We start from the raw sequence: 27,767 nt of genomic DNA on the forward strand, positions 1-27,767 counted from the left end.
GCATTCTCAAGTCCCTTCGAAACGCGCAGAGGGTTACGGCAAGGTGATGGTCTTTCGTGTTTGCTATTCAACATCGCTTTGGAGGCGGTAATTACGAAGGTCAGAGATCAACACGAGTGGTACGATTTTCACGAAGTCCTTCCAGTTGTTTGATTTCGTCGACGGCATAGATATTATGACACGTAACATTGAGAAGATGAAGGAAGCTTGAATCAGACTGAAAAGGAGAGCTAAACAGACTGGACGTCGAATACGAAGTCCGTTATAGGAAGAGGCTCAAGAGAGGACAATGTAGGCCACCCACCACGAGTTTGCATCGGGGATGATGAAATCGAGGTGGTTGAAGAATTCGTGTACTTGGGCTCACTGGTGACCTCCGATAACGATACCTACAGAGAAAGTCGGAGACGCATCGTGGCTGGAAATCGTATGTACTTTGCATCAGCTCCATCGTTTACATTGCTAAAATCTGAAGACTGGAGTGAGCCGGGCACGTAGCCAGAATGTCGGACAGTAATCCGGTGAAATTGGTTCTTGACAACGATGCGACGGGAACAAGAAGGCGAGAAGCACAGCGGGCGAGGTGAATCAATTAATTGAAAATTCAATGACATGTAAAAATCAACCAGGAAAACGAACAAATAAACATTTTATATTTACAGGTTCCGGAAACCCGGAATACAAAAAAAACAACATAAAACTACTAAACAAATAAGGCCTCCGACTCCTCATTCCTCCAAGGTCTCCAACTCCTCATTCGTTTCAGAAAACACCATAGTTTCTTGATAAGGTGAAACTGGCCATTCGATGTTCACGGAGCAGGTTCCGGAAATCCGGAATTTCCAGAACAAAAGGCCAACATAAAACTATAAAATAAGTTAGTCGCCCGACACATCCAACTTCTTATAATCTCATAAGTAATCTACCCAAGTAACATTTTTAGTTTTATAACGGTCATAAAAATTAATATTTGCTTTACATGCCTTCTATAAAACCAGCATTGAACCAAAATGTTGCTGGGGAGAAAGCGTCATAGCTTTGTGGAAGGTTCCGAGAACCCGGAATTTCCGGTACAAAAGACCACGTTAGGCTATCAGAATGGGCTTTCCAAGGACTCCGTATCTTGTTCCGTGATAATAAGATTATCAGTCCTTCTGGCATTTTCTGGGTTACTCAAGAAATTTTCAGAAGTTCAAGGTGTCGGAAGACTGATTTATATTTATGTTGGTTTTTATGGAAATATCAGGTCAATGGAACCTGTTCCGTGGCCATCGCATGGCCATTTCTACCCTACAAAAAAATGCGATGTTTTCTAGATTACTCTTTAAATTATGAGAAGTTTGAGATCACCTTTACGTGGTGTACTTCGGAGTAATATATACCAAATCCAGCCCTAACTTAACCCATGTTTCGAGCTAGGGCAATAAATTGTGGTAGTTAAGGATTACGCTACCAATAGCAGTATCTAAAGTATAACTAAATAAACTTTTCTCTGCAGATGATTAATTGACTCAAATTCTCTCCGTTAGGCTAAACTGTATGCAGCAGAAGTAAATTTTCAATTCAATTGTCACTAATGAGGGATCGAATATCCCCATATTGAGGCAATAACTTAAAATCCAAATATCCTAGAATGATGATGGATTGTTTATATTTTGATAGGTACGGATCATTTTGTATATTTACTATGTGCTGTGAAAAAATGATAGCATTTGGTCAATGTTAGAAGTAGTTATTCAAATATTGCGTGGTCTTTAAAAAGATTTTTCTGGTTAGTTCGTACCCGAGCAGGAGTGACGACCTCGATAACAGAAATTGTTATGAAATGGCCTTGCATGAGAGGTAAAATACCAAAACATAATACCAAAAACTTACATGCAAAATACTTGAGGCACAACATACTCAGGTGTTTCAATATTCTTCTTCTTATTGGCATTACATCCCCACACTGGGACAGAGCCGCCTCGCAGCTTAGTGTTCATTAAGCACTTCCACAGTTATTAACTGCGAGGTTTCTAAGCCAGGTTACCATTTTTGCATTCGTATATCATGAGGCTAGCACGATGATACTTTTATGCCCAGGGAAGTCGAGACAATTTCCAATCCGAAAATTGCCTAGACTGGCACCGGGAATCGAACCCAGCCACCCTCAGCATGGTCTTGCTTTGTAGCCGCGTGTCTTACCGCACGGCTAAGGAGGTGTTTCAATACCAAACGAATAATAATTGGTTATACATTTGGTATTGAAATTCAGTTTAATAACTGAATATGTTATGGCTTAAGTATTGTGCATATTAGTTTTTGGTATTATTCCTTTGGTATTTTACCTCTTATGCAAAGCTAGTTCATAACAGAGTATGGTATCAATAACAGAATTAGGTATTATTGAGCCAATTTCTCCTGCTCGGGTAAGGTTGTGAATTCGAAAAAATAGTCACTACATAATCATCGTTTGTCTAGAGGATCTATACAAAAAATACGCTAGAACAAATCTACTTTGGTTCTCTGTAAAACAAGCAGTGATCAAGTCTCCCAAGGGATCAAGTCTACCCACCTTCTCCTAAGGATACGGGGAATGCTTCGATAAATCTAATAGCTGGTCAAAGTGACACATGTGAACAAAAAATGCGTTTTCTAGATTACTCATAATATTCTGAGAAGTATGAGGTGTCGGAAGCCTAATTTGTTTTGTAGTTTTATGTTGGCCTTTTAACTGTTATGTGGCCATCACATGGTAATATTTTTCCAATCAAGAAACTAAGGCATTTTCTAAGTTTCTTATGAGATTCTGAGAAGTTTAAGGTGTCGGAAGACCGATATATTCCGTGGTTCTATGTTGGCTTTTTCTGCCGGATATTCCGGGAATCTGTTCTGTGGTCATCCGCGGAGGCCAATTCTAGACCAACATTTGAAAAGGGCGTAACAGCCAAAATTTATTCCTTCTGATTCCTCGTCTACATATATAGCTATATATGTAGACAAAGAATCAGAAGGAATTAATTTTGGCTGTTACGCCCTTTTCAAATGTTGGTCTAGAATTTATGCCTATTTGGCTATAGTTGTCAACCATTCACATTGACCATTGATTACTTATATTAAAACACCTGTTATGACGTTAACAAATTTCAAAATACTAAACATTTGCTCAACAAATGACTCATGCCACACTTCAAAACTCCTCCCTTTAAAAGAAGGAGGGTCATACTCAACATTTTACCCGTCTTACTTTCTGGAACCAATATTCCCTTTGGTCACAGTTGAAACCGTTTGCATTTAAGTTGAAAATTGACCGAGAACGAGCTGTTTTGAGTTGTTAAGATTCATCTCGGCAGTTTGAGGGTTAAATGCCATTTTTTCTCGCTCGATTCATCAATCCTTTGGGCACTTTTAAATAGGGACACGGCAGGTATTTCCGTCCATCGTCGTAGGGGCTAAACCAACGAAAGCAACGTACATTTGCTAGAACTCCACTATAGCAGAACGTTTCTCCTGAGCTTACGATTTGGTACGTATGAGTTTTACAAAAAAGCGTCTCTTTTATTGGTTTTCGAGACTATGACGAACAGACGAAAATACCTGTCGTGTCCCTACGATACATAATCATTGCAATACAGTGACCTAAAATGGATATGTTATTTCACATGGTCGGGGTTCAGCCATACCGCACCAAGCGGCTTTTTGACTGACTAGTGGTATGTTGTCCGCAAAAAGAAAACTGTCACAGGTCACTCCTTACGGAATCCAAGTTTCAAAGTGCTCGCGTTTCCGGTGACACACCACTCGATACGCAAGCAACGCACAACTGTCATTTTTATTATTTCACGCATGCTGCGACGCAGTAAAGCTAAATCAACAAAAATGACAGTTGAGCGCCGCCACCGTATCGAGTGGTGTGCCCCCGAAAACGCGATCACTTTCAAACTTGGATTCCTTGAGGAGCGTCATTAAGGTCAATACGCGTAACGGAAAATCTATTTGCTCCTTCTAGAAATGACATATGATTTTAATGATCATTTTAATCGAATAACAAGAAAATTACTCTAGATAGGGTTAAGGCAGGTACTTTCATATACGTTTTTAATTTTGTTATAGTCTCGAAAACCAATAAAAGAGAAAATTTTTACCAAGCTCGTCCGTACCAAAGCTCAGTAGAAACGTTCTGGTATAGTGGAGTTCTAGCAAATGGTCGTTACTTCGTTGGATTGAACCAATCGGAACCGATAAATAAATTTACCGAGTACCAGTTCAAGGGTCAATCTTGAGAAGTAAGTAAAATCCATCTGCGGCACATCAAACTTCATTATTTGAAAATTTATGGCATTCTCTGGTAGTTTTGTACTTCCTGGGCTATATTTGAACCGATCAGAACCGGTAAAAGGATTAACCGAGTACCGGCTCAACTGTTTCCGAAAATTGACCCTTGAACCGTTAACCGTTGCATTCACCGGTTCCAATCGGTTCAAATACGGTTCAGGAAATACAAAAATATCATAGAATGCCATAACGTTTGAAATCATAAAGTTTGGTGTACCACATGATGAGGTTTACTTATTTCCCAAAATTGACCCCTGCATTGTTACTCGGTAAATCCGTTCATCAGTTTCAATCGGTTCAAATGCCGTCCAGGAAATACAAAACTATCATAGAATGCCATAACTTCAGAAATCATGAGATTGAATTTTGAACCGGTACTCGATAAATCCGTTTACCGGTTTTAATCGGCTCAAGTATGGCCCAGAAAGTACAAAATTACCGAAGATTGCCATAACTTTTGAAATCTTGAAGTTTGATGTGCCGCATGATAAGGTTTATAAATTGGTCATCGAGATACACATACACTCAGGAAAATCTACACATACTTTATGGCACAAATCCATGTATTTTGAAATATGCATATCAGGCGTCGGCACATACTTATTTGCATACGAATTCACACATGAATACTATGACCCACATGGATAGTATGTATGAACACTCATGTAATGCATGTGGGCGCATGGAATATATGTGTCGGAAATATGGAATCCATTTCGCTACCCCCATTGCAAAAATCCATGTGTGAACTCATGAATATAATGAGGAGTTTTTTGTGAGGGTACATTTATTGCAATTTTGAAAAACCAGTATTAGCCGGCAGCAGCGTGACGTTGTTTTCTGTTCTGTCTAGGGTTGCGGAATAATAAAACAAAAAAAAATCGGCCGTGACAATGTCGGATCTGAATCACTCTACTTCGATCGGAACTACATATTTAATTTGCACATTTTTTTTTATTTTAACTGATTTTTTTTTTAATTTCCATGATTTGCACCAAAAATTGTTTCAACAGATTTTTTTTCAATCCACGAAAACTTTTTCTGAATTTTCAAGAATAATTGTTCTGGAGCTCCAATTCTTCGGAATATTCACAAGAAATTTTTCGGAGTCTACACAAAAAAACTTTAGAATTTCCATTTCCAATTTCACGGGAGAATTCCAAAAACAATTTTGTGGAAATTTCGAAGAACTAGCGGTGGATGAATTTTCAGAAATTAATATTTATGATAAATCTTCCGATAAACATCCAATTCCGAAGAATTTCCAGTATAATTTAGAAAGAATGTCCACCTGATTTTTTTTTAGAATTTCTAAGGATTTTTCTGAATTTTCAAAGGAAATGTTTCTATTTTCCAAAATAAATTCTTTAGAATTTTCTTTAGAGTTTCTTTCAGAATTAGAAAAAAATATTCGGAATATGACAAAATAATAGGAGGAACATCGCCAATGACCAGTGGTGGAAATCTGTGAACCTTACTCACTAAACGAGAAGTAGGCAACATACTCGCGAATACTTGTTTTGCCTGTTTTTGTCTACCTACCAGCTCTCGCAGCTTACCCTAGTAACATTTTGAGTTTTATAACGCTCTTGAAGACCATAATTTACTCTTTAAGAGTGTTATAAAACTTGTATAAAACCTAAATGTTACTAGGGTAGTGTTCATTAAGCACTTCTACAGTTATTAACTGCGAGGTTTCTAAGCCAAGTTACCATTTTTGCATTCGTATATCATGAGGCTAACACGATGATACTTTTATGCACAGGGAAGTCAAGACAATTTCCAATCCGAAAATTGCCTAGACCGGCACCAGGAATCAAACCCAGCCACCCTCAGCATGGTCTTGCTTTGAAGCCGCGTATCTTACCGCACAGGGGGGGCTGCAAAATGGTGGGTTGACATCAAGGAAGGAGCGCCCATCAGAGCTCTGGTCCCCACAAGTCCCTATCTCACGCTTCCACGGGTCGTCCGATGACAAAAGACCGCCAGCTAAGGGTTGTGTACTTAGCTGGTAGTGCAGCCTGGGCACTGTTGTCCTTCTGACATCAGCTAGAGTGAGAAGGTACGCCTCGAGCGTCTGTTCACCAGGAGGTGCGGCTCAAACAGCGTCTGCCTGGTACCCAGCGGCTGATTAACGAAATGCTGTATCGCGTCAGCTATACCTAAGGTGGCAACCCCATCATCGCGATGTAGGTAACGCGACCCCGGTAAGGTAGTTTACTGAAGCCTCTTAAATACCACGAAAAATGGAGATAGAAGAAAAAGAGAACGTTATTTTTGGCAACCGACCCGGCAACGAAATAAGGACTATGATTGGAAACTCGGTTCCTGAAATGTCAGGACCCTAAATGAACCTGGACGAGTGAGCCTTCTGGCTCGTGAACTGTAGAAGGTTGGAATGAACGTGGCCGCTATTCGAGAAGTCCGATGGCCTAGATCCGGAGAACGTGAATTCCGAGCCGTGGACCCCACGACCAACACTGCATTCAAGTATAACATCTATCACAGCGGCGGCGGAAAAGCAGAGCATGGAGTTGGTTTCGTAGTGATGGGCAAGCAGATGAAGCGGTGGAAACTCATTAGCAAACGAATCTGTGTGTTGAGGATACGGGGCAAATTCTTTAATTACAGCCTAATCAACGTTTACGCACCGACAAATGATAAATCCGACGACGTGAAGGACACGTTTTATGAATGCCTTGATAAAGCCTATGGAGAATGCCCAAAGCATGACGAGAAAATTGTTATCGGAGACGCTAACGCTCAGGTCGGTAGAGAGGACTTTTTCCGTCCCATAATCGGTAGGGAAAGCCTTCACTCCGCTACCAATGACAACGGCCTACGGCTAGTAAATTTTGCTGCTGCCAGAGGGATGTCAATCAGTAGCACCTACTTTGCACGAAAGAACATCCGAAAGCACACCTGGAGACACCCAAATGGTGAAACTTGCAACCCGATAGACCATGTTTTGGTAGATGGGCGCCATTTCTCGGATGTTATCGATGTGCGGACATTCAGAGGTCCGAACATTGACTCTGATCACTACCTCGTTGTCAGTAAAATTCGATCATGGTTGTCAACTGTATCGAACGAAAGATCACAGCGAACGATGCGTTAGAATATCCAGCGATTGTCGGCGGAAGGAGTATCGGCTGAGTACCGCCAGAAGCTCGACGAACGGATAAGTGCAATCAACGCAACGTTAGCGACAACATCAACGATCTATGGGAGTCGATCCATGGAGCGGTGAGCACAACAGCACGAGAAGTGGTAGGCACTGCACAGAGGCGACTCAGGACGGGTTGGTTCGATGTGGAGTGTCAGAGAGTGACAGACGAGAAGAACGTTGCCAGAAGCCGGATGTTGGTGTCGGGTACCCGATCGAATAGAGATCGGTACAAGGAAGCAAGAGCAGCCGAAAAACGAACCCACCGCAGGAAGAAGAAAGAATATGAAGAACAAGTGATTAGCGAGGCGCAGGAAAAATGGAGCAGAACGATATGCGGAGGTTCTATGAGTCTGTCAATGGCGTGCGGAGAAAGACAGTGCCATCTCCCGTCATGTGCAACGACCTACAAGGGAATTTGCTGACAGATAAAACCGAAGTGGCTGCCAGGTGGAAGCAACACTTCGAAAACATGTTGAATAGTGGAAGTGACGGTGCATCGGTGAGCAGAATAAATATTAGCGACGATGGACAAGCTGTGGAGTCGCCTACACTAGATGAGGTTAAAAAAGCTGTTAAAGAGCTGAAAACAATAAGGCTGCGGGGAAGGACCAGCTCCCGGCTGAACTTCTCAAACATGGCAGTGAGCAGCTTTATGAAGTTCTGCACCATATTATGTCGAAAATATGGGAAGACGAGGAAATGCCTGCTAGCTGGTTGGACGGCCTCATTTGCCCTATCTTTAAGAAAGGGCACAGACCGGAGTGCGCCAATTACCGAGGAATAACCCTCCTTAATTCGGCGTACAAAATTATGTCCCGTATTCTGTTCAACAGATTGAGACCGCTTGAAGAGTCCTTCGTCGGCGAATACCAAGCAGGTTTTCGTGAGGGCCGATCAACGACGGATCAAATGTTTACCCTGAGACAGATCCTTGATAAATTCCGGGAGTACAACTTGCAGACACATCATCTGTTTATTGATTTCAAGTCGGCATACGATTCTGTGAAACGGAATGAATTATGGCAAATTATGCTTGAACATGGTTTTCCGGCGAAACTGATACGGCTGATTCGTATAACGTTGGACGAATCGAAATCAAGCGTAAGGGTTGCGGATGAAATATCGACGTCATTTGTTACCTTAGATGGATTAAAGCAGGGTGATGTACTCTCGAATCTACTGTTCAATATAGCGCTCGAGGAAGCGATTAGGAGAGCTGGTGTGCAAAGAAGCGGTACCATTATCACAAGATCGCATATGCTCCTGGGATTTGCGGACGATATCGATATTATCGGAATTGATCGCCGTGCCATGGAAGAGGCTTTTGTGCCTTTTAAGAGGGAGACAGCGAGGATTGGACTCACGATCAATACCAGCAAAACGAAGTACATGGTCGCTGGCAATCAACGTGGGTTCATTAGTGGTGGTGGTAGCGAAATGGTGCTAGATGGTGAAAAATTTGAAGTGGTAGAAGAATTTGTGTATCTTGGAACATTAGTGACGTGCGATAATGATGTTACCCGCGAGGTGAAAAGGCGTATTGCAGCTGCAAATAGGGCTTATTACGGACTTCGTAACCAGCTTAAGTCCCGTAGTCTGCAAACGAAAACAAAACTCGCGCTGTATACTACTCTGATTCTTCCGGTGGCTTTATACGGCCATGAAACATGGACGTTAAAGGAGGCTGTTCGGAGTGTTTGAGCGTAAGGTGCTGCGGACAATACTCGGCAGTAAACAAGAGAACGGTATCTGGCGGCGTCGCATGAATCACGAATTGTACCAGGTGTATAAAGAGATGGATATTATTAAGGCTATTCAACACGGCAGACTACGGTGGGCTGGTCACGTTGTTCGTATGCCGGAAGAACGTCAAGCGAAGATAATATTTAGTAGAGAACCCGGAAGAGACCGCAGGCTTCGTGGAAGGCCGCGTACACGATGGCTTTTTGCAGTTGAAGAGGACCTGAGGGCGCTCAATGTTCAGGGCGACTGGAAGCGATTGGCCCAGGATCGAGTCCAGTGGAGAAGGATACTCCATTCGGCGTAGGTTCATCGAAGAGCTGTAACCCATCAAGTATCAAGTAAGTATTATTCAATTTTTACAGCCATAATAGAAATTATATAAGAATAGTCGCACTGACGACGCGCTAACGCCTGCAGCTTGGTTTTGTGACTTGGTTCAAACCATGATTGGATATCCTGGTCATGGAAATAATACGATCTTCGAACACTTTTTATCTCTATTGTAGTACGTCAAATAAATTGTAAATAAATAAGGGTAGCATCTACTCTTCCTTGCAGTTCCACGCTGAAGGTGGCTGGATTTGATTCCCAGTCCGTCCTAGGAAATTTTTGGATTGGAAAATTTTCTCGACTTTTCTGGGTAAAATGTATCATCGTGGCTAAGGCTAAGATACACGAATGTAAAAATGGTAGCTAGGCTCGGCTTAGAATCATAGTTCTTCAGTAACTGAAGAAGTGCTGAATGAACACTAAACTGCAAGTCTGTAATGTCCCAGTAGGGGATGTAATGCCAGTAAGAAGAAGAAGAAGCACCAAATCTTGGGAAATAGGTCTGTTTATAAATAATCACACGTTTCATCAAACTGCTTCCAATCATTCGAATCACAATGGTTTTTTTACAGACGACCCCTCATCAGCTAAAAAGTTACTCATCATCCCAATCTGGAATCGCTCATCAATACATACCTGTACGCTGTTCAAGTCTTGAATCGATATGGCCGACAGTGGCTGCTGTTGCTTTCGTATCGTCGAATCCTGCGGCGGGGGTGGCAGTGGAACGTTGCCGTTCGAGCTTTTGTTCGTTCCGGTCTGACTGCCGTCTTTATTGGCGTTCGCTTTGCTGCCGTTGCTGTTGATCGTGCCGCCGCCGTTGAGTGGGAACAACATCGGTGGAGCGGGTGGCGGCGGAGGTGGCTTTGGCGGATCCGGTCCCGACTGTACCGTGATGGTTGCGTTCAATGGCATATAGTCTTCGGTGTCGGAAGATCTAGATCGGGCCCGATGTTGGAGAAATCAGCATCATCGGACAGCGGACGCAAACGCGGCCACACGCGTAAATCACCGAGTTGAGGGGGTAGAAAGAAAAAAGTGGAGAGATGTAATTAAAATCGGTGGAAATGCATTTACAGCCACAGAAAGCAAAATGAGGGAAAGAAGGAAAGAGTAGAATCGGATAAAAGCGCAGTATAAATGTTTATAAATTTTCACGGTCCAAATAGTATCATGTGATCGGTTGCCTGATAGAAGTTAGTATTTTCGGGCGTGCGTGTTCAAAGATATTTATATGCGTATCTACAAAGAGGGGAACCGGCTCTTTAAACCTACAAACATTCAAACAAATTTGATTTCTTATACAATTAATTGAGACACACATAGAAATCAGAGTAGACTTTTCAGTTAGTTGGCAATTTGGAATGTATCTGCATGGTTATTGGCCTGTAATGATTGGTACTTAATGATGACAAGTAAACAATATATTATTGAGTATAAATCGAGTTGATCAAAAAAGTAGCAGGGAGCTTCTCTGTACACTGTTGAATGCCGCCTCTAATGTATTTTTACACTTTTTATGCCATCGAATAACATCAATTGAAAAATATTTTATTGGGAAAAAGAGGCGAGAATCGAACAAGACGAATTCTCCATAATGAATCATCTATTTGCCGCTTTTGTTGTAACAGACAGCTCGTGGAGTCCTGTATATGATTTTAACATGTTGTCATCTATCTCAAACACGATAAACCGAAAGGGCAGTTTGAATCGGGGGGATGTTGTGAGTCATCGTGTATAGACAATTCTTATGTACCAAAACCAACCTTTTTTGTACATTTTGGGGCCCCCACAAGCTGTTGGCCCCGGGGCCCCCTTCCGGTTAAATCCGGCTCTGTGTATAGAGTATACAGACTGACAAAAGAATACTCGGTCAGCACCATGAAACGTATAACTCTTGAACCATGTAATTTATATTTTCTCAACTGACTGAAGCTTCTACACGGGGACTTTGTTGGTGTTGTCAAAACAGTCAAAGTAAAAACACGAAAATCCAACGCAGAGAGGTAAACGAAATTAAAAATTAAAAAATCAATGAATGAGATGGAAGTACATTAAGTAAAACCACAGACAAACAGACATAACACATTGAACATTCACTTATCAAATTCATCGTCGTTCAAACACTAACGACATCTGTTGATTTAAGTTAGTAGAGCTAATCCGATGTGCACGCCACGAGTGATCGATTGGCCAACTAATGATTATTTGAATTGCTCAGTAAATCAGTGAACGATGGAAATTTTATGAGTGTCATGTCTGTTTGTCTGTGGTTAAACGCTTTTTTTTTACAATTCTATGGAATTGCTAATATCATCTTCCAAACTTAGATGTACATGTCCACGATAGAATAAGAGGTGGCAGGCATGTAGACTTGTTTTATAGAAGTTGATTTGAACGCGAACGGAGACCAATATTTGTGACGATATAAGTCTCACGATCTTCCTTCTGCCTTCCTTTATATGAAGAAGAAGTGAAGAGTATCAGTGTGGAAGCTAATATCTCGTCACGGACAAAATGAAGGTGGTTTGATTTGTTCATATACTATCGCGTGCGGAAAACGGTTTCTATCGACGAGTAATGGCTCTATGTTTCTAATATGACATCATCGATTTTTATTACACAGTTCTATTTTATTCTTGCGTCCCTCTCGTCATAACCAACCCTGCTTTCTCGGAGAAGAACAAAGCAGAGTAAAGGCACTGCTACTGTACTACAGATACACAGACATAACACTAGTGGACGATGGAATAATCTCAAGTGTTAAGTCTATTTGTCTGTACCTGTACTGTCGACCAACAATAGCATATTTGATGGATGCCCTCCCATGGAGCCTTTTTGTTGAATCGTGATTGCTGTAACATTTCTAGAGAGAAACGGGATTGAATTGACCCAATTGACAGTCTAATGTTCCATTAAGGAGAAGAAACAAAAAAAATATATTCGAAAAAAAATCTATTGGAACTTTTCCCAAAAATTCTATAAGCAATAATTTAAAAAAAGGGTAAACGGCATGGGTTCGGAAATTTCTAATAATGCGTATAAAATGCAATATCACTAAATAAAATCTGAACTCTAAAGTCATTTGGCCGAACGCATCATTTGGCCGAAAAGGTCATTTGACTGAAAAGACCGTGCAGCCGAACGGTGATCTCCTATTCGACCAAATAACCTATTCGGCCAATGATCATTTTGGCAAAAAGACTTTCGGTCCAATCTGTTCGGCCAAATTGTATATTCGGCCAAACAACTTTCTGTCTAGTGGCCTTCGGCCAAAGCGGAAACGACCCTTCCCCGCTCTCAACAAGTTGCATCGACGGAGAATCCTTGTTTCCGATTCCTTCCCCATAGTTTCATATTGAAAATTGGCCGAATCGGACTATGGCATCAAAAGTTATGGCCGAAATAGATCGTTTCAAAACTTTAAGCTCAAGTCTCTTCCACTTTTTGGACACTTACTCTTAACCGATTTGCTAAACCAAATTGCATTCGGTGGGGAATCCTGTTTCATTGTTTCCTATTAAAAATTGATCAAACCGGACTATGAGTTCAAATGTTATGACCAAAATACTATTTTCATAATGAGCGAGAAAGACACCGAAAAGTTTAGAAGCAGGTAAGCCAACCAATCCATTTTTCATTACTTTCTTTTGTATGGGTTATGAGCATGTGCTGGATAAAGCGTACCATTGGTTCTTTGCGTAACTGAAGGAATGAAATAGACTCCATCTCGTAATACTTAGCCTCTTAACTCCTATCCCTACCTCCTCGTGGTGCTGGCCGGGATACGAGCAACCTTAAGGAATATCAGGTAACCAATCCCGGTGGAAGCTATGGTCATATGCTGACAAGGAAAAGGGGGTTTGCTCCTCTCTGGAGGTGCAAATAATACTGAGCGTCTGTTCTCCATGCTGGAGCGTCACAACAGCCTCTGTTCCCCACATCAGAAGCGGCTGATCATCGTCCTAGGCAAAAATGTGCACCAAGGTCCACCAAAAATATAGGCGGAATGGTTCTCCGTAAATTCAGATTGTTGGTGTCAGGCCCTGCAAGCCAGATTAAAAAAAAACACCAACGGATAATCAACGAGAGAACATGGACCGGAACCATCGGCAAAGTCCACTGCGACGAAAAGGGACTAGCGATTGGAAACTCGCTTCGTGGAAATGCAAATCTCTCAACTTCATCGGAAGCAAACGCATACTCGCCGATGTACTCAAGGACCGTGGATTCGGCATCATAGCGTTGCAGAAGGTTTGTTGGAAGGGATCAATGATGCAAACGTTTTGAGCTGCGGAAACACACACGAGATGGGAACAGCTTTCATCTTCTTCTTATTCTTATTTGCATTACATCCCCACACTGGGATAGAGCCGCCGCGCAGCTTAGTGTTCATTAAGCACTTCCACAGTTATTAACTGCGAGGTTTCTAAGCCAAGTTACCATTTTTGCATTCTTATATCATGAGGCTAACACGATGATACTTTTATGCCCAGGGAAGTCGAGACAATTTCCAATCCGAAAATTGCTTAGACCGGCACCGGGAATCGAACCCAGCCACCCGCACCCTCAGCATGGTCTTGCTTTGTAGCCGCACGGCTAAGGAGGGCCACCAACAGCTTTCATAGTGATGGGCAATATGCCAATATGCCAAGGCGCGTGGTCGGGTGGTGGCCACTTAATGAGAGAATGTGCAGGTTGAGAATCAAAGGCCAGTTCTTCAACTTTAGCACAGGCACATTCGATGATGGAGAGATGCGGCCTCGAACCGTTTATTGTGGCGTTAAATTGTTGATGCATTGTTATCTGTGTAAGCTAAATAGATGAAAAATGCTGTTCTTGATATAGAGAAAACATTTGACAGTGTTTGGCACGAAGGTGGACTCGTAAAATTGATTAATTTTAATTTTATTCTGTACATACATTAATTTTTAACAGATCGCTTGCTGTAGGCAAACTATCAGTAGTTGAAATCTGATAGATTACCCATAAGAGCTGGTTTCCGCAAGGCAGCATACTGGGGCCCATATTGTATAACATTCTTATCTCTGACTCACCTAATTTACTATGTATCAGGGTGTCAACAATCTTTGTTTGCAGATAACACGGGTCTTTCCGCCAAAGGGCTGAGCTTTCTTGTCATTTGAAGTAGATTGCAAAAAAGTTTGGATGTTTTTTCCACTTACTTGCAAACATGAAAAATTTTATACAAACATACTTTGGATCGATACAAATATTTTTTTTAAAATATGCCTCCCTCCCTAGCATTGCCTAGGATTGCCCAAAAATAATAATTTGAGGGGGTGACAAAAAAAATTCGGGAAATTTTGAGGATTTTCAAAATATTCTTTCACAATTCCGAAGAGTTTTTCGATTTTGTTCATTTAGATATTTATTTTTAATTATGGATGGTGGATAACTACATACGGGCGAGGGTCGTTTAGCCGAAACCCATTCGGCCGAAAATCATTTGGCCGAACGGGTCATCCGGCCGAATGTTTCATTTGGTCGAATAGGTCATTTGGCTGATTCGCCCTTCTCAATTTTTACAGTGAGAAGTGAGAAATTAGAAGTAAGAAGTGAGACGTCTTACTTCACACTCCTCATTTCTCACTTTTCGCTGCAAAAAGTGGGGAGTGCGAAGTGAGTATTGAGACGACTCACTTCGCACTACTCACTTTTAATAGTGAGGAGTGACAAAGGTCACTCATCATTTCTCACTTTTCACTGCAAAAAGTGAGGGGTGCAAAGTGAGTATTGAGACATCCCACTTCGCACTACTCACTTTTCACAGTGAGAAGTGGCAAATAAGTAGTGAGAAGTGAGACATGTCACTTTTCACACATCATTTTCCAACTGACCTATTCTATGAAATGTTTAGTCAAATGACCTATTTAGCTTAATGATATGTTCGGTCAAATGTCCTATTCGGCGAAACGTCCTATTCAGCCAAATGTCCTATTCGGCTAAATGTCTTATTCGGACAAATGTCCTATTCGCTTAAATGTCCTATTTTGCCAAATGTCCTATTCGGCCAAAAGTCCTATTCGGCCAAATGCCCTATTCGGCCAAATGTCCTATTTGGTCAAATGATCTGTTCGGCCAAATAACCTATTCGGCTAAAATTCCTAATTGACCAAATGTTATATTCGGCCAAATGACCGTTTCGGCTGAATGACCTTTTCAAATGACCTATTCGGCAAAAAGACTTTTTCGGCCAAATTACGTATTCGGCCAAATGACCTATTCGGCTATATGACCCTTTAGGCCAAATGCCTATCGGCCTAATGGTCTGTTCGGCAAAATGGTATATTCAACAGCTCTAAGCCTAATGGCCTTCGGCCAAATGACATTCAGCCAAATGACATTCCGCTAAATGACATTCGGCCGAACGGTGTTCAGCCACATAAAGCGAGAGCTGCTTATTTGAAATCTACTAGAAGACATTGTCACTATGAATGAGGTCGCAATTAATTGATCTAGCAGCGAAGCTTTATAGTTAGGACTTCTGTTGAATCAAAAATAATCTTTCAACAATCACATTGAAGGGATTCAAGTCAAATGTAATACATGTACATATTAGCATCCACTTGTAAATACCGGGAGTGACTTCAATACTTTTCTATCAGATCAATAATGCTTTCAGAGAAATATTACTTAAAGTGAAAGAATTCTTAGAATATTAGGAAAATGTCGCACATACACTTTCACTCCAATATTGTTTACAAAATGCCGTTCAAACAGGAACTATTGTGACGCGCATTGTAGAATTCTTTCAAACGAACAAAGGTCCTGAGAAAGCACAGGGCGGACCATTTTTAGCGTGAAAATATTTCGAAAACTATCATAGGCTTTTTTGTTTTTTTTTTCATCCGAAAAATCAATGGGGCAGAGCCGTCCATTGGTCATGTAATAACAGCAAGACTTTGCTACGCCGCACTGCGGGCCACGGATCATTTGAAAAAATAAATGTATGTTCGAATTTGCATGATGTTTTATCTGATGTGAAATATTATTATAGCTCATATCGTCAGTTTGGCAATGCGTTCTTCGACAGGCGATAACGCGACGAAGAAATCAAAATTTATCAAGTTAGAAAAAAAAACAATTTAAATTTGATATGACGGGAATTAGCGCCATGGACGAATTAGCGCATGACCTTATGCTGATCATTCACAGTTGTCTTTAGGAAACGCGAGGTCTATCATCAGAAAGGTCATTGCGGCAGCAGTTCTTGGACTCTATCAGGATTGACATTTAGAATATGTAGTTTTGAAGATATCGTTATGATTAACGAAGAAGCAAAAAATAAACGTCCCAAAATGAACATTGATCCGAAAATAAGTGCTGTATAGTTCAACACTTTTTGAAAATAAATCTGCTGTTTGCAAAGCTGTCGCAGATCATGCACCATTCAAAGCAATATATTAGGGGTTGGGATGGAACAAACGCGGATGCACATACTAATTATCTTAGCACGGAATATAATCACAGCCAATAAAATCGTACGATTAAAATACTGAAAGTGGCTTAATTTGATTTAATGACATTCGTTGAAAAACAAATTAAATACATTTTACATTTGTTTGCAATAATACAATCAAATCAATAATAGATTGTTAAATTAAATTGCTTTGTTAGTTGAATTCTATTGTTAGATTAAATGCCGGTTTGTAAAATTTTATCAATATAAACCATTTCTTCCATTTCATGTGTTGTTCTTTAATGCAGAATATTGTCTGCAGTGTTGGCAGAGTTACATTTTCTATACGCGTTTCTCCTAGGCTCTATATTATATCAGCCTAATTCGTTAAGGTGAAATTGCCCAGAATACAAACTAAAGGTAACCTCATTGTAGCTCACATTTTGGGGAACACCAACAAGCTCAACAAAAAAGCAACGGACAACTATTACCTAATTAATAGCTAATTACTGTGCAGTGAGAAAGAGATTCCTCCGAGATTTTCTCTGGAAGTTCCTCAGGGAATTCCTCCTGGAATTCCTCCCAAAGTTCTTCCGAAAGTTTCTCTGGGTGTTCCTCCGGAAGATCCTCTAGGAATTCTTCCAGAAGTTCCTCCTGAAATTCCTCCGAGAGTTCTTAGGGGAGTTCCTCCGGCAGTTCCTTTGGGAATTCCTCCGGGAGATCCACCGGCAGTTTCTACGAGTATTCCTCCGGGAGTTTCACCGTCAGTTCCTCCAAATTCTCGGGAAACTGCCGGTGGAACTTCTAGAGGAATTTCTTGAAGAACTACAGGAAGATTTCCCGAGGAAATCCTAGAGGAGTTCCCGGAGGAACTCTCGTTAAAATTCGCGGATGAACTCCGGAAGGAATTTCCGTAAGAATTCCCGGAGGAACTCCTGGAAGAATACTCAGAGGACCTCCTGGAAGAATTCCCAGAGAAATTCTTGGAGGAACAACTGGATGAATTTGTAGATAAATTCCTAAGGAAAGCCTAAATGAATTCCTGAAAGAAAGGCTGAATAATTTCCGATTAACTACTGGTGGAACTACCGAAGGTATTTTCAGAGGAACAGCCGGTGAAATACCTGGAGTTGAATTTCGAGAGGAACTTCCGAAATCCCATTTCCCGTGATATTCCTGCCAAATATCTTCCAGGAATTCCCTGTCAAGTTCCAGGAGGGATTCCCGGAGGAACTCTTGGAAAAAATCCTGGAGGAGCTGCCGGAGGAACTACCACAAGAACTTCGGGAGGAATTCTCACAATAAAGTCCTGAAATAATTCTTGGAGAAGTTACTGAAGGAATTTACGGAAAAATACCAGAAGTAATTAATGGAGAAACTCCCGTATGAAATCTTGAAAGTTTTTCCAGATGAATTGCTGAAGAAATTACCGGATGAATTTCCGGGGGTTTGTTCTGAAGAAATTCCTGGAAGAACTCTTGGTAGATTCCTAGAGGAACTCTTAAATTAACTTCCGAATGAAATTCTGGATTAAATTCCGAGTGAAGTCCAGAAAGAATTCCTGGACAATTCCGCGGAAAACTTCCTGGGGAAATACTTGGTCGAATTCCTGGGCAAAATTCCTAAATAAATTTCTAGAGGAATTCTTTAAGGATATTCTGAAGTAATTGCAAAAAGAATTCCAGAATGAAATCCTTGAGGATTTCACTATAGAATTCATGGAGGTATTCCCGGAAGTTATCCCGGAAGTAATAAAGGAAGAGTTCCTGGAGGAATTCCCGGAGAAATTCCTAAAAGAATTTCTGAAGGTATAAGAAAATCCTTACAAGTGAAATTATGGATCGAGATCGGAGGATTTTTTTTGTAGAAAATAGAGAAAAGGAAAATATCGCATCAAGTATATAAAATCCTCAAGGAGAAAACGAAGAAACGACAAAGTAGATAAAATAAAATAAAAATGTGATTTACGATTTTTTTAGTGAACACCTAGAAAGTCTTGAGAAAATTACTAGATAAGATTTAAAACTAGGTTGAATTATATATTATGTACGGATCTTCAGATTTGATGTCCAGATAAATACCATGTTTTGATTCACTTCAAATTCGTTTTAATTTTTTTTATGAACCATTGTTAATAAATTTTGAAAATCATAGCAATGAAAATTTAGGTGTCGATATCTCGATATTTGTTGGTTATTTGCTTGATTTTCGTCAGCGTCAACGCGCTAAATTAGAATATTTTCAAAACCGACGTGCCCGACGCTGTGACGCGGTTGATTTAGAACATTTAGTACAACAACGCGTTACGCGCGACGCACGACGCACTATTGTGCTGGTTGATAAGGAAATTGCCATTTTCAAAACAACGGGTCAGGCTAACGCAATGCTAGCGCAACGCGCTATTGTGATCCAGCCTTGACCAACTGAGGACAGAAGACAGTATCCGACAATCCTATGGTCGGCTAGCTATTGAGTTTTCAGCAACACAAAAAAAACTCACAATCACTTCACGGACAGTCGTCGTGGGTGGTTCTGGGTCGTACGGTACCAACGTCTTTCTTCTTGGAATAATTGATGGGCCCTGGCTTAGTCATCTTGGCTAAGCATGGCTGAGCGTGGTTCTATAAAAGTACTAGTCGACCCGGCAGACGTTGTCCTGCATAGTAGGCGAAATTGCGCATTATGAACTCCCCATACAGTTTCCATACGAATCTTAATTTTAGTTTTTCACGATTTACTCAACCTTACTTGTGATTTTCGCATGAGGAAATATCATATAAACCTGTCGGAAACGATAACGAACGTATTTGCTGAAGCAATGAAGAAAATCCATCCAGTCGTTTTCGAGTTATGCGGATACGAACACAGACCATTTCATTTTTATATATATAGATAGATAGATGTATTGAAATATTTTGTTTGGTAGAGAACACTGGGTTTTAGAGAAACATTATTAAAATCCAAAATCAATCTTTCATTTTCAAAGTTATTCCGAGATTTTGGCAGCCTAGAGTAAATTTATAATGCCATAAAGAACAAGCATCACAAAAAATATTCCAAAGAGTGGCTTATGAATTAAAAAAACTATACATTCTAGTAGTAGTGAAAAATATAAAAAAAGGTTAAAAAGTTTTCTAAAATCTGTAGAAGGTTGATATCAGGTGTTTCCTATACGGGGGAACACAGTGTTTCATCAACTAACTGACAAACGCCATAACAACCGAGCTAGCAACCGTTTCTTTGTTTGCTGAAAATCGTGGATACTTGAAATATGACGAAATACTACTGCGAGACAATGAGTAATATTATCGCAAAGTTTAGAATTACTTGCCCCTTGAGAAAATCTCTCACTTATAATGTCTGTATACACAAAAGATATTTTAGAAACAGGATAAAGTTAAGAAAATTATTTTGAGACTTTTAGTGGAATGTCTTCACTTGTCATTAGACGAGTTTGTACCTTCCCATTTAATTCCACCACTTGATTGTACCTTGACAGATACGTATTTCGACCTCAACCTTACTGTTGTTCGTCTTCAGTGTCTCGTACTTGACCCGACTTCAGTCGTACAAGTGTAGATCAGTATACAAGTGCGATGGTTTTGTTTTCATGGCTTGTTATGATTCGAAGATTTTTTTGCCTTTCTTTTATCGTTGTTCGTTATCTATTGAAAGCGATTTCTGCAATCCCTGCACCCTCTTATGTTGTTAAAATCCTAATTGAAGAGACTTTCAGTTTTAGACTGAATAATAATTTGTTCAATATACATAGATACGATTGTCCGACAATTCTCCGAATGTAACAACTCCTCGAATGCATGTTGCAAGTTTGATTCTCCGTTCGGCCTTAGATGCTTTTGAGCAAGGATGTTATCGATCATTTAGTAATTCGCGTTCGATCATTCAGTAGTTTGTCAATAACTTATTTCAAAAGCTGAATTTCGAAATGTGTTGTATGGTGCACTTCTAGTGCGACGGTTTTTCTACAACTCTGCCTAATGGTCCGTTGTTTGAATATCACTAGTAACGGAGTTATAGCTAAAGTTTCAGTAACTTGGACTAAATGATTGCAAAATTACAATCATTTAGTTTAAGCAACTGCAACTAGCGCTATAACTCCGTTATGAATTGAATTCTAGCAACAAACCATTAGGCAGAGTTGTAGAAAAACCTTCGCACTAGAAGTCCACCATACAACACATTTCGAAATTCAGCTTTTGGAATGAGTTATTGGCAAACTACTAAATGATCGAACGCGAATTACTAAATGATCGATAACATCCTTGACTTTTGAGTGGGAAGAATTTTCGGCTCCTTGAGCACAGTGTATCCTTTGTACTGCCACACAAGATATTCATGCAACTGGCAGGCGCAAGAAAACTTTCAATTAATAACTGTGGGAATAATATTAAAATAGTCATAGCCTAACTTTCAGATGAAATGAAGAGCCATTGAAGAAGACGAAGGGAAGAGATAATGTCTTCTTCAGATGATAGCATCTCCCGATATAAAGCCAAATTCAGCTGCACCAAAACAAGAAATTACTTTCATCCTTATTCTGAGCAAACGCCTACTTCTAAAAAGGGAAGCTCATTCACTTTCGTCTTATCTCGAGCTAACGCCTATTTCTGAAGAAGGGACCACATCTACAGGGGTTGGCCAGAATGATCGGGACAGGCAAAATTTTATCGAAATTCAAATGACCATAACTCTGCGAAAAAATCAACCGATTTCTTTTTCATTAATTTAGTGTACTACCCTTGGTGGGGGCATCCATCAATTCAGCTGTTATTGGTCGACGGTACAGCAGCAGTGCCTTTCTCTGCTTTGTTCTCTCCGAGGCAGCCAAGTTGGTTGCGACGAGACGGACGCAATGAGAAAACAGAACTGTGCAATAAAAATCCTATTCGACTAAATGCTGATGTCATATTAGAAATTTGGAGACAGTACTCGTCGATAGCAAATCCTTCCGCACGCGATGGCATATGAGCAAGTCAAACCACCTTCCTTTTGCCAGTGAAGATATATCAGCTTCCACACTGATATTCTTCCCTCCCCCTTCATACGGGAGCTTGGCAGAAGGAAAGTCGTGTGATATGTGCCATCACAAATATTGCCCTCCGCTCGCTTTCAAATCGACTTCTATAAAAACATTCTTCATGCCTGCCGTATCCTAACGGAACTATCAATTCTATACTTTCGCCTCTAATGCTATCATGAACATGTACGTCCAAGTTTGGAAGATGATATTAGCATTTCCATATCATCGATTTCTTTGGTTCTTACAATGTTCAAGTTTTGGAAAACTGGTTCAAATCCATGTTCAGACCGCTGGATACCGGAGATAATCCGGATTATTTGAGGGCATGTCAAAAATGATATTTATTGAGCGTTTGAATTTTTTGCTTGGTGAATCGACTCTATTTTATATTGTTCACCTAAACTAGAGCTCTTCCTGAGTTGATTGATATATTGATGTCACAGATCAGACAACAAAAACCTGAGATATGACCGTTTCCGTAAAATCCTTGAAGCCGGATCCACCTATTGTCGCATGCACACTATTGTTCAAGTAGGCAGCGTTCTTGCACCAAGTGGTATGCTGTGTTTCTGAGCAAATATTTAAATCACAATTGTCCTAGATTGAGGTCATACGCATATTTGTCCCATGTTTGCTGAGATTCCCTATGTACATGGGACAATTATGCGTAGAACGGCAGTAGAGGTGTGTACCGGTCCGAAAATCGTCGGTGGCGACGGCGTACAATTTGTAAAATTTCACGACATAATTCGATAACTCGAAAACCATCAGCTCTAAAGTTTTTACGTTCTCAGACGAAATTATCTACAAGAAAAGATCGATTTTTGGTGTAAGTTGTAATTAGAGTGGCCCTTTTGTGACAAATTTTGTAAAATATATTTTTTTAATTTTTCAAATTAGGGGGTCGTACTGTTTTACTTAACTGTAAAAAAATTAATTCTAAGCATTTTTACTAAAATAATATTAATATTATCATTGCCAGGTTCCGAGCAAACGCGATATTTTTAATAAAAATGATTCACATCCACTATTGTCTTATATTTCTTAAGAGGGTTTATAATGGAAAGGAGTTTAATTCAAAGATAGAAAAATATTTACCATAATACTTTCAATTGTAATTGCTGGATCAAGAACATCAAATACTATTAAAGGATTATAGTATAAAGGAAAAGGATAAAGGAAATTGAGCTGATCATATCCAATAAGAAACTCTTAAACGTATCTTTCAATGCTGCTCTCTTCGGATGCAATCAGTTGATTGCAAAAATGTATTTGCAGGAGATACTTTCTTTTCGGGGATTTTTTTTCATTTGGGGAATTGTTACATTCGAGAAAATTAGAAAAACAGAAACACATTAAAAATCAAATAATCATGAAAAATAACTGCCTCACTATTTTAGTTATTCAAATTTTAAAATAGTAACGGGATCATGTTTTTTTATTTCTTTATATAAAAATACCTCGTGTTGATCAGATAGAAACGAATGATGACATGAAAGATGACTGGAGTTATCGGCCTCGGATTGTTTCTCCAGAATGGTTCGTGATCCAATCGTAAAGCTCCAATTGACAAACTTTGACTTACGGCTCCATGGATAATTTGATCACATACACTCTGGACCCAGTGAATGCTTCGTATATTTCCTTCCAATGCGACATAGACCGTTGAAGTACTCGGAAATACCCAATCCCTCACTCGACCACTGTTGAGTGGTTTCCCGTCCACTACTTCACTTAGCTGTCTACCTTGCGGTAAGCTCGCGGTTACACATTGAGGTACGGAAGGAGAGAGACAGAGTATGGCGCGTAGAGAATTATGGTTGAAATTGTAATAAAATTATCAATAGATGCTAATAACTCGATCCAATGCCAACCAAGCAGACACTCACACCATCATCACTGTACCATTCACTGGACTTTTCTCGTTTTCACCCTTCTCTTTTTTTCTAGCACAGACCATCCAGCAGACCGTCTACGGGGGTCTCAACTCGAATTTGTTGGAGTTAATTTCACTTCACAGGCTGCGGAAATTTCCCCGAAATGACACGGAGAGAAACAGATGTTGGGATTGTTAGGGTGTCCAAAACTTGCTTAATCGTAATTCGATGCATTTCTCATCTCGTTTCAGATTTTCTCTTCACATATTTTTACAAAAAATGTGTCAATCTGTGTGAATCGTGACACTTTGACAATAACTGAATATTGTTGCTTGCATATCATGCATATCATGAAAATACTTTACGAACGAGATGTTATTATTTGAGTCGAAAAAGCTTCATTCTTAAACATGTGCTAGTCAGTACCATGCAATATTTACAATTCCAAAATGATTTTGTAAGCGAGAAAAAGTTAATTACTTGTTAGAAATATCGAACAGCAAATAGAAATTGTTTTGAAAAATATTCAAACAATTGAAAATATCGGGTTTCATTTTCTTTAAAAATAACTTTTTTTGCTTTGTTGAAGAGGCTTATGCTGCAGTTTGCAGCTCGATTGTTATAAAAGCAAATTTGTATATGTCACGTTTTCTACAGATTCTGCATATTTCTCGCTTAACTTTTCAAAAGCGCAATCAACAGAACAAGATGAAAGCTATTGATTGCAGTATTCAAATTAATTCATGAAAAAAATGTTACTTAGGTCCTTTTGAAAAGTTAAGCGAGATTTATCATATGATCTCAATAATAATACAAACTCTAAGTATCATAGAGCATCATTTTATCTATGTAATTGTAGTTTGGTCAAAAAAGGCTCCGTTCTTAAAATGAATTTCGTTTGGGACACCCTAACAAACACGCACATTTGCAGATTTCAACGCCGATGCTTAATGCTCCACGATAAGGCACTCTCACTCACAATTTCCACGATTGAAATCACTGAAATTCATGGCGTTTTGTCTTCTCTTCTTTCCTGTAGGTTATTATTTGCCGCTCTGCGTTGGGAAAAGTTTAAATTTGTGACCGAATTTGCGATGAAAGTTGGTAACTTTTTTTTCTTCTGCGTGTGCAATTACCGGTCAATAACTTGTTGCCTTCGAGTGGTTCAAATTACAAGTGGAGCAAATCAGTATTTTATATCACTTCACCTTCGAACCGATATGCACAAAATAAGGCTTGATTTCGGAAACATGTGATCTTAGCGAACTACATCAAACCGTTTGAACACGCACACGCCTTCGAACCGATTAGAAATGACTGAGAACTAGAACGACTAACGATTCGCGTACTAACCTCTGGGAGCCAGCGTTGGACCGTTTGTCGCTGATGCTCTTAAGATATTCGGACGGTTTGATCAGGTGGTTGGAACCGTCGGCGGATCCGTTCGGGAAGGCCGGCGGGACGAATGGCAGTACGAGCTGTTTGTTCACCAGATTCGGACCGTGACTGGACGACGAGAGAGCGGAGTTCGAGCGCGACTGGTAGAGCTGTTGCTGGCCGTAGTACTGATCATCGACTATCGCTCCCGTCTTGGTTGCAGCGCTGCCATTGCTGGTCGTGGGGCTCACGAGACCGTTTCCGTTGCTGCTGCTGCTGTTGCCGCCGCCGCCGCCAGTGATGAGTTTGGCTTTCTTGTTCGCTGTTGCGAATAGATTGGTAAGAAGGGAAAACAGAGAAGAAAATTGATGAAAATTTTAGTTAGTCTGGTTGCAAACAACAAAACAAAGCCGACAATGAAGAACGACAAGTAAGATGTAGGTAAAATGCAATAGATTGCATAAAAATCAGGTGTTTCGCAGTACGTAGCGTTGACGGTTCATTTAATCCATATTATGTTTAAAGGTCTTGCCTTGATATCAACGTAAGTCTTCATTCTAGCATTTCAGGGAGATATTTATTAAGACAGCATCTTTCATTCTCTACCATAAAGTCGTTGACTTTTAGTGATGTATGAAAATCAAGCCATTGTTGAATTGAAATGCGACAGAGTAATACACAAAGAACGGGGCCAAATCTGAATTTGTATCCAATGATATTTATATAAATAAAATGTAGCTGTACGTTATTTTTATATATTCAGTAGAACTTTCTTGTTGAGTTGAAGCTAATTATGTATTGAGTTTCTGAACCTAATCGTGTAAGATATTTCGCTTTATATTCCCTAATAATCGTTTTATGTACAGAAGTATAGAGAGTTTGAGATAGGCAAAATATAGGGCATCCAATCATGGTTTGAACCAAATGGCAGGAATGAGCCGTCAGAACAAAGTTCATTTATTTAATTACAGAGACATGTTACAGCTGCGAACTCTAGTATATATGGAAGCTTAATTCATTATATATTAATTCATTATATTATGTTCATGGTTTGAACTAAATACGTACCGTGGTTTGAACTTCTGGCAGCAGCTCCTAAATATAATACCAATTACCTGCAGAAACCTAAAGAAAAGCAAATTTATTTTACTATTCATCTTCTCGCATTAGATTTGTAACTCAAAACGTGTAAAAATCGTCTAAATTATCGATATGAAAATTGCGATTTTTTCATATTGGAAATGTAAACAAAATGCTTCAGCTAGGCGCATGCAGCGCTCCTAGCGGACAGCAGTAGAACATGACTGCATTTACAAGTTCAAACCACGATACATTTTAGTTCAAACCATGATCAGTTTTTACCTTATACAAATGTTTCTATTTACTGTTTCTCAATTGTACGATGATATCAATCGATTACAGATGAAAATGGCTTCCTTTTGATATATTGATCTCACTTCTGTGTCATGAAATGCGTCCATTATGAGCTTTTTGAGATTTTGCTACTGGTGGAGAGATCAGAACATCATTGCTACATCACTTATGTGTTTATACTGTGTAGGCAATATTCAAATAAGCATAACTTTGATTTAAATATTGCGATTTTGAAAATCTAATATCAATCCACGGATACCGTAGATGTTCCGGGATTTCCTAGCGTATGTTAAAAATACATTTACTCTCTTCTTATCATTATTTCTCAAGCAACATTATGATTAATTCCAGCAAGTTCTGAAACTCAAACTGGGTGCACGGTTAGTTTTTAGAGATTTCAATTTTTCCCCACAGAGATCTATTTTGATATTTTTCGAAAATATTGAAAGATACCGATCTTTGGTCGGGAAATCGATGAAAACAACATCAAGTCTGAACAATTAAGTCATCGTTATGGAAGAATCCATTATTTTACAATAATAGAAGTAAGTTCTCCCAAGCCTAGTCACTTTTAGTTATGAATCACGCCAGCTCAAAGGATCTTGATCAAGTGATATCACCGCGATCTTAAAACAATAAACAACCACATGGAAAGTCAATTTTTATAATTAAACAGTTTGCTAAACGTTCGAGTTCAGTGCTGAAAAACATGATTTTTTTCAGTTGTTTTTTTAGCGGAAGAGAAGACACTGGCTACACTTTTCTTCTTTACGAGTCCCACGCAGCCTCTTACATAAGGAACTGCAAGCGCGGGTTGCTATAGAAACATTCTTTTGTCTTGCCAAATACTGCCTTGTTGTTTACCGTTTTGTTCACGTTTTGTTCACTGCAAGGTAGACGTGATTGAAAACCATTAATCGATGAGAGTTCACACAGGATCACCGTCTTTGACCATTCAGGTTACACTGAGTGATTATTTTAACTAATAATAACTAACATTCAAGGATCGTAATGCTCATTCTAATCATAAGCAGAGGATGCTCACTCACGCAGATTTTCTGCGAGGAATTATTTTGTGGGAAAGAAAATAGGCCTGATGAGAGATAACGATATTTCCTA

The 27,767-nt window shown here is 39.8% G+C and overlaps 1 protein-coding gene across 1 annotated transcript in view; it reads right to left on the reverse strand.

Moving 5' to 3' along the window:
- Positions 1-27,767, reverse strand: part of LOC134205559 (putative uncharacterized protein DDB_G0279653) — a gene marked incomplete at its 5' end in the record, with an annotated part of 128,451 nt that overhangs the window by 10,437 nt on the left and 90,247 nt on the right. The window contains 2 exons of the mRNA XM_062680890.1: positions 10,193-10,493; positions 25,251-25,596. Coding sequence (XP_062536874.1) covers positions 10,193-10,493; positions 25,251-25,596 — 647 coding nt within the window. The remainder of the gene's footprint in view (positions 1-10,192; positions 10,494-25,250; positions 25,597-27,767) is intronic.

The sequence above is a fragment of the Armigeres subalbatus genome, chromosome 1 (genome assembly GCF_024139115.2).
Source record: "Armigeres subalbatus isolate Guangzhou_Male chromosome 1, GZ_Asu_2, whole genome shotgun sequence".
NCBI classification, from domain to species: Eukaryota; Metazoa; Arthropoda; class Insecta; order Diptera; family Culicidae; genus Armigeres; species Armigeres subalbatus.